This window comes from Oreochromis aureus, linkage group 23, assembly GCF_013358895.1.
Source record: "Oreochromis aureus strain Israel breed Guangdong linkage group 23, ZZ_aureus, whole genome shotgun sequence".
Lineage (NCBI taxonomy): Eukaryota > Metazoa > Chordata > Actinopteri > Cichliformes > Cichlidae > Oreochromis > Oreochromis aureus.
Window position 1 is genome coordinate 26,206,777 of NC_052963.1, and position 7,348 is coordinate 26,214,124.

Consider the following 7,348-nt stretch of genomic DNA (forward strand, 5'->3'; position numbering starts at 1 on the left):
AGCATGAATATGTTGCATGTATAGAAAATGCAAATAAAAGACAAAAATGTGAACCACAGTGAATTTTGAGTGACAAAAGCCTGATATGGATAGTTTACAATTAGACAGTTGAAACGCCCTAGTTTTAGATTAGTGCCCTAAAAGTGTCTGTCTTCTGATGTTCTGTGCAGACTGTCAGGCTGTGTGATCAGAGAGGAAGGCTGTATTTCTCTAGCCTTAGCTATTAGCGCCAATCCTTCTCATCTGAGAGAGCTGGACCTGAGCTACAACCATCCAGGAGAGGGAGGAGTGAAGCAGCTGAAGCAGCTGAGATGGGAAACTCTCAGGTATGGAGAGGCCTGGTGCAGGACGATGGAATAGTCTTGATTGTAAATGTGGATATGATGGTGTAACTCTGTGTTAGTTCTGTGCATCTGTCCAGGGTGTTTTACACCATGTCCCTCTTTCGAACAATTACTTAAAAAATATATTTGTATTCGGGAAAAAGGGAAAACTTTAAATAAAAAAGCTTAATTTTCGTTATGTGACCGCAGTGCATGTGGGTGACGTGTGAAAGAGGTGACTGACACGGGCTGCTCCACACAGCAACAGAGAGGCTCGGCTGAGCGAAAAAAAGGCTGAACTGTATCACTATTTTTGTTGAATAGATTTTTTTGTACCTTAACTGGGTTCCGGAGGCAGTTTATAACTTTCGCGAAGATCAGTAGATTATTATTATTATTACACTGCATTATTGACGTCTGCAGTCAGGTGGTCTCATGCAGTGTTGCCAACTTAGCCACTTTGTCGCTATATTTAGCGAGTTTTCAGACCCCCTTAGTGACTTTTTTTCTAAAAAGCGACTAGCGACAAATCTGGCGACTTTTTCTGGTATTGTTGGAGACTTATTTATGATGACTTTTTGACGTGAAAGCGCGTATCGCTCTTACTCTCAACAAGCAGCAGTGCTACCGTGGGCACCTCACCCGTGCTAAAGCGCTCACGGGCGGAGGATAGTCCTCCCCCCGCTGCAGGAGATGTTCACACTTGTGCGTCCAAACTGCAAATGAACCGCGCATGAGCGAAGCCACTGCTCCCGCACTGACTGTAACACTTCTTTTACTGTTATGCTTATTTGTGGATCACAAGGTTTAAAACTACTTATAAACACACACACACACACACACACAGTAACTCCACCAGAGCACCTATTTCGGGTCACTTTTGCCGGTCCAGGCCCGGATAAAGGAGCAGGGTTGGAATTGTGACATTAAAAAACAATAATTGCTAAAAGAAATTTAATTTGTAGTTCTAAATAAATTCTAAATGCATAGGACGTTTTTTACTCACTTTATGTCTCTTCCACGATGTTATTTCTCTCTCCAACAACAGGTTAGGATTACATTAGCATGACCAATTATGCAAATTAGGCGATGACGTCATTTAGCGACTTCTAGCGACTTTTAGGACAACCAATAGCGATTTTCCTTACGGAGGAGTTGGCAACACTGCAGCCAATAGCGATTTTCCTTACTGAGGAGTTGGCGACACTGGTCTCATGTTTGCTCTGTTTACGTAGCTGTGTTAGCTCAGTCATTTAGACAAAAGGCTGTTGACAGAGTAACGTTAACGTTTGGTTAAAAATGTTAAAACAATGCTTGTGTAGTTGTGTCGAATTCTATGCACTTACGCGAGTTGTACGGTACGTTTAAGTTACTCTGTCTTTTGCAGACAGCAAGATGTAGGTAGGCTATAGGCCAGTTAACCTTAGCATAGTTTCCCGTCACTCGTTAACTTAGCTGAAACTCCCCACATGGATTTGGGCAACCAAACTGAAAAGAGTGTGGCTGCTGCTGAGCCATCTCTTGGTCCTCCAGCAGCCAAAAAAACTCAAGTTCTGTGTGGAAGCATTTTGCAGTCAGTGCTGCAGAAGAAACCAAAGTGATATGTAATGTGTGCAAAAGTCAAATCAGCAGACGCAGAAATATCAAACATCTGTCAACATCTGCCATGGATAATCACATGTACTTAAAGCATCCTCTCCTGGTACAGTCTGCCAACCCCCCCACAAGCACCAATTCATCATCACAGCCATGTTCTGCCCCTGCGAGTCAGTTTTGAAGCCCTTCTTCTACATGTGAATTTTGTTGTTGGATAGTAGGAGTAGTTTCGTAACAGTTTAGAAGTTTTTTTATTTTCTAAATTATTATTATTTTTTTTAAATTTAAGTTTATATTAAAGAACAACTTACATTCCTTGAAAATGTGTGTAATGTCCATGTGTGCATGCTGAAAGAGACTGTGCTGGTCTGACCCCCCTCCTCCTTTCAGGGTCATTCTGGAGCCTGCTGGAGAACAATGGTTGAGACCAGATCTGAGGAAGTGTAAGTGTGTTTTTAATGTGATTCATGAAAACAAAGCAGCACACATTCAACCATCTTCAAACTGTCACATCACTCATTCACGGACTTCCGGTGTCATGGTGGCGAGAGTAGCAGCATAAACAGGAGCTCCTGCATCGATAGCTAAAATAATCCGCAATTCAAGAATATAATCCATTAAAAGTGACTTTCCCCTCAAGAATAATGAGCGGAGATAAAAATAAGAAGGGACGAGCCCCAGGCCGGAGCTTAGAAAGGCGACTTGAGAGCAAGACATACGAAACACGCTCCGAGCAGGAGGGCGAGAAGATGGCGGAGGAGGCCTCAACGTCAGCGCTAGGCTCTCTCAGACAGGTGGTGAGTGAAGTAGTGGCGGAGGGCATGCAAGGCCTTAAGGCAGAAATGAAGAAGGAGCTATCGCTCGTGAGAACAAGTTTGAAAGAGGACATGAAAGCCCAAATGAGCGAGTTAACACACGAGATAAACCAACAGGTTACCACTGCCACAAGCAGGATCGAGGAGGTGGGGAAACGTCTGGAAGAAATGGAAAGAAACATGGTAGGGAAGGAGAAATGGGACATTGGAGTGAAGGATGCCATTGTTCAGCTGTTGGATAACCAGAGGCAGCTCCAAGAGAAGGTTACGGATTTGGAGGGGCGCTTACGCCATAATAACATACGGATATATGGCATCCCTGAGAATATAGAAGGCACCTCCATGCTAAGGTATGTGGAAAGCATGATGATGTCGGAGTTGGGGGACGGTGTGGACTTGGGCAGCGAGAAGAACCTAGGGATATAGAGAGCTCACCGGGCGCTGGGAGCGCAGCCGCCGCCGGGGGCGCCGCCCCGATCAACGGTGGTGCGCTTCTTAAAGTTCAATATTAAAGAACAAATCCGCGCTGCATGGAAGAAGCCTGTATATATAAAGGAGAAGCGGATTTTCTTTGATCATTTGGGACTAACTATGAAGATTGGGTTTAAAGCTAGCCCCAAAAACACCTTATGGAGGCGTAACACAGGTCTGTTAAATAATAACTCGTTTAAAAGAGAAATGGGACAGGAGTTAAAAACATATTTAGAACTCAATGACAATGGAACAGTTAATCCTACAATTCTATGGGATGCGGCTAAGGCATACCTTAGGGGTAAAATTATTGCAAAATGTGCAGTCCTAAAGAAGGTGAGAGCAAAAAAGCTGTCAGATTTGCGGGAAAATTTAGGAAAATTGGAACAGCTGCACACCGTTACAAGGTGCCCCAAGGTATTGGAGCAGATGAGGCCGGTTAAACAGGAGATCCACAAAATTTTAAGGGAGGAAATTGAAAAAAAATTAAAATATAATAGACAACGATGTTATGAGGCAGGACCCAAAGCTGCTAGGCTATTATCATGGAGACTCAGGAGACAACAACAGGAGAACACTATTCATAAAGTTCGAAATTTAAAAACAAGTAAATGGTAAATGGCCTCTATTTATATAGCGCTTTTCTAGTCCCTAAGGACCCCAAAGCGCTTTACATATCCAGTCATTCACCCATCCACACGCACATTTACACACTCCCACCATCATGGCGGGAGGCGTATATCTCTGTCATACCAAAAGCAGGGAAGGATAAAACTGACCCCAGAGGTTATAGACCTATTAGCGTGTTAAATATGGACTATAAACTATTTGCTGCGATTTTGGCTAAGAGGTTAAGTACATTGATGCCCACGCTGATTGAGGAGGATCAAACAGGCTTCATTGGTAACAGACAAACACACGATAATATCAGAAGGGCCATTCATATTATTGACCAGATACTTAAAGGGAAAACTGGAACAGTTCTCATTGGGCTTGATGCAGAAAAGGCATACGATATGGTCGGGTGGGAATTTCTGTTTCATGTGTTGAAGAGATTTGGGCTATGTGACAGGTTTATTCAATGTATAAGAATGATTTATATGTCTCCAACAGCGAGGATCAAAGTTAACGGAAGCCTCTCAAATCGGATAATACTACAACGTGGCTGTAGGCAGGGCTACCCGTTGAGCCCACTGCTCTTTAACCTTTTCATTGAACCGTTGGCTCAATGCATCAGGGAAGAGACTCGATTGGAGGGGGTTACAATGGGGACCGTGGAAAATAAAATTTGCTTGTATGCAGACAACGTGCTAGTAGCGCTAGGAAACCCGGAAGAGGGAATCCCTCTGCTTATGGAAATGCTGGAAGAATATGGCAGACTGTCTGGTTATAGACTAAACATTCAAAAAACTCAAATCTTGACATTCTTTTTTAACCCCTCAAAACAATTGGTAGCAAGATATAGATTCAGATGGCATCAATCTCAAATGGAGTACTTGGGGATGCTGCTGACAAAAGACCTTGCATTGTTATATGAAGTTAATTATAATCGGGTGAACAAGAAGATATATGAAGCTCTGGAGAGGTGGGGTCTGCTCCACCTCGATCTGGGCAGCAGAGTTAGAGCGATAAAGATAAATATCCTCCCAAAGCTGCTATATTTGTTTGCAGCACTTCCAGTGGAGGTTCCAGCAAAACAATTTAGGGAGTGGGATATGCATTGCTCAAGGTTCATATGGGAAAATAAAAGGCCGAGAGTGAGATGCAACATTGCAGCTGCCTGGTGACCGGGGGGGCATGGCCCTACCGTACTTTGAGGATTACTATCTGGCAGCCCAGATCAGACCTCTAGTGTGCTGGTGTAACTCTAAGTATGAGGCAAAATGGAAGGACATTGAGCTTTCTTTGATGGATTTCCCAATACAGTCTGTTCTGGGGTCTCTTGAGAGTTTGCCACAGGCATATCAGATGCAAAATTTCTGTGTAAGTTTTTCCCTGAAAAAATGGGCAGATGTGATTAAAATTTTTGGTAGGGAAATAGGGTTGCTGGGATGGCCAGCGTATCTCCCACGCTTCCTTCCAGCATTGTTAGACCATAAATTCAGGGAGTGGTCCAGGCATGGAATCACTGCAATCTGTAAAATAGTTAAGCATGGGGAACTGATAAATTTGGAGGACATGTGTGAGATTTACGAGATCGGGAGGGAAGATTTTTGTGTTGGTTTCCCGTGCCCTCTTTAGTTCTGTATGTAAAATAAGTGTAAAATCAATAAAGAGAAAGTTTAAAAAAAAACATCACTCATTCACATCTCTGATGTCAGGAGTCATCATCAAAGTGTCAATCAATGAACAGATGATGGATCAATAACTGCAGCTGGATTGTGTTTGTTCTCTCCATCAGATTCCTGTCAACTCACAATCGACACAAACACAGTAAATAGAGAACTTAAACTCTCTGACAACAACAGGAAGGTGACACATGTGAAGAAGATTCAGTCATATCCTGATCATCCAGACAGATTTGATGACTGTCCTCAGCTGCTCTGCACAGATCATCTGACTGGCCGCTGTTACTGGGAGGTCGAGTGGAGAGGAGACATTGAAATATCTGTGAGTTACAGAGGAATCAGAAGGAAAGGACACATAACAGACTGTGGGTTTGGATCAAATGATCAATCTTGGAGTCTGAGGTGCTCTGACAAAGGTTACTCTGTGTGGCACAGTAAGCGGCACACTCGCATCTCCTCTTCTTCCTCCTCCTCCTCTGTCTCTAACAGAGTAGCAGTGTATGTGGACTGTCCTGCTGGCACTCTGTCCTTCTACAGAGTCTCTGACATTTTGATCCACCTCCACACCTTCAACACCACATTTACTGAACCGCTTTATCCTGGATTTAGGTTAAGGTCCAACCCTGATTCCTCTGTTTCTCTCCCCCTGTTAGGCAAAATTTAGACTGTTAAAAAACCCAAAGATGCTCCAGTTATTCCAAGATCAACATATTGCTTCTCTGTTTTTTTCCACTTAAAGCTTTACAGTCAACATCAGTATGTTGTGTTTCTCTGAGTTAAGCTGATATGATTCAGTTTTTGTGAACAGACACAAAAACTGCTTAACTTTGTATCAACTGCAGCCCTGCACCAGCAGTGCATCGAAAGCATGGATGCAGCAGCCCCTATTGAAAAAGTCAGACATTGCAGCACCTCCTGCCAAAATTCCATCAAAATTTCCGGCTGTTTGTCTTAGTTAAAGTAGTTATTTTGTAATTCGTGATTGATCAGTAATTATACTAAATAATAATGATTTTTTGTCTTTAAATAATACCAAGGATCATGTTCAAATGATATTACTTGCTAATAAAGAAGGGTTTCCAAATATCATTAAGCTGTAATTTCACACAAACACCTTTTGCTGCCAAATCTGACTGTGGTTTGGAAATTGTGTTCCTGAGCCTGGTGAAATACTCCATTTATTTTAATATGTTTCAATAAAATAGATCAGCCTGTATGCCTAAACTCCTGTCTCAAAGGGGACCGCCAGTGTTCTGAGACTGCCATGTCTTTTTTTCTGTTTTCATAATGAATTCACTTGCTTATTTGTGTCCCTCACTGGATGTATTATAATGTGACAATACCGTAGGAGTGATTTTGGGGGGGTTTGTTATCTTATGCATGCTGCTAGGGGTCACGTTTGTGTTTTTTGTTTGTATGGTGATTATATTAAAGGTAGACGCACATGTAACACCAGGTGTGTTGTTGATTGCGAGGAAGCAAACAGTTTGTGACCGCTGCACTGTTATGTTAAATCATGTTGGAATAAAGAATCTAAAGGACAAGATAAGTATGGCTGGAGTTATTGGACTGTATCAAGTTTAATAAGTTCATGCACACCAGTGACATCGCGTCACCCCTGCCAAGAAAGACCTCAGTGGCTTCAAGCGTAAGCTTAGCCTCTACAAATACAAATGGGTTATTAGCTAAAGGACTTTAGTTCAAATTGTTAAATAAAACTGTAAAATAGATTTTACAGTCTGTTATTCACCCTCTGTGACGACACTATCAAAGTGACTTTTTCTGATGCTTTATTTGACATGTAACTTCTGACCCTTGAAAGCTGTAAGTGAAGCAGTAGTAGTTTCTTCACACT

General features: G+C 42.4%; 1 protein-coding gene across 1 annotated transcript in view; it reads left to right on the top strand.

Annotated features, from left to right (window-relative positions):
- LOC116316697 (protein NLRC3-like) overlaps nucleotides 1–7,300 on the top strand; it is a 32,949-nt gene extending 25,649 nt beyond the window's left edge. The window contains exons 7-9 of the mRNA XM_039606490.1: nucleotides 171–326; nucleotides 2,310–2,362; nucleotides 5,607–7,300. Of these exons, the coding sequence (XP_039462424.1) occupies nucleotides 171–326; nucleotides 2,310–2,362; nucleotides 5,607–6,157 (760 nt within the window). The 3' untranslated portion in view covers nucleotides 6,158–7,300. The remainder of the gene's footprint in view (nucleotides 1–170; nucleotides 327–2,309; nucleotides 2,363–5,606) is intronic.
- The last annotated feature ends 48 nt before the right edge of the window (nucleotides 7,301–7,348 follow it).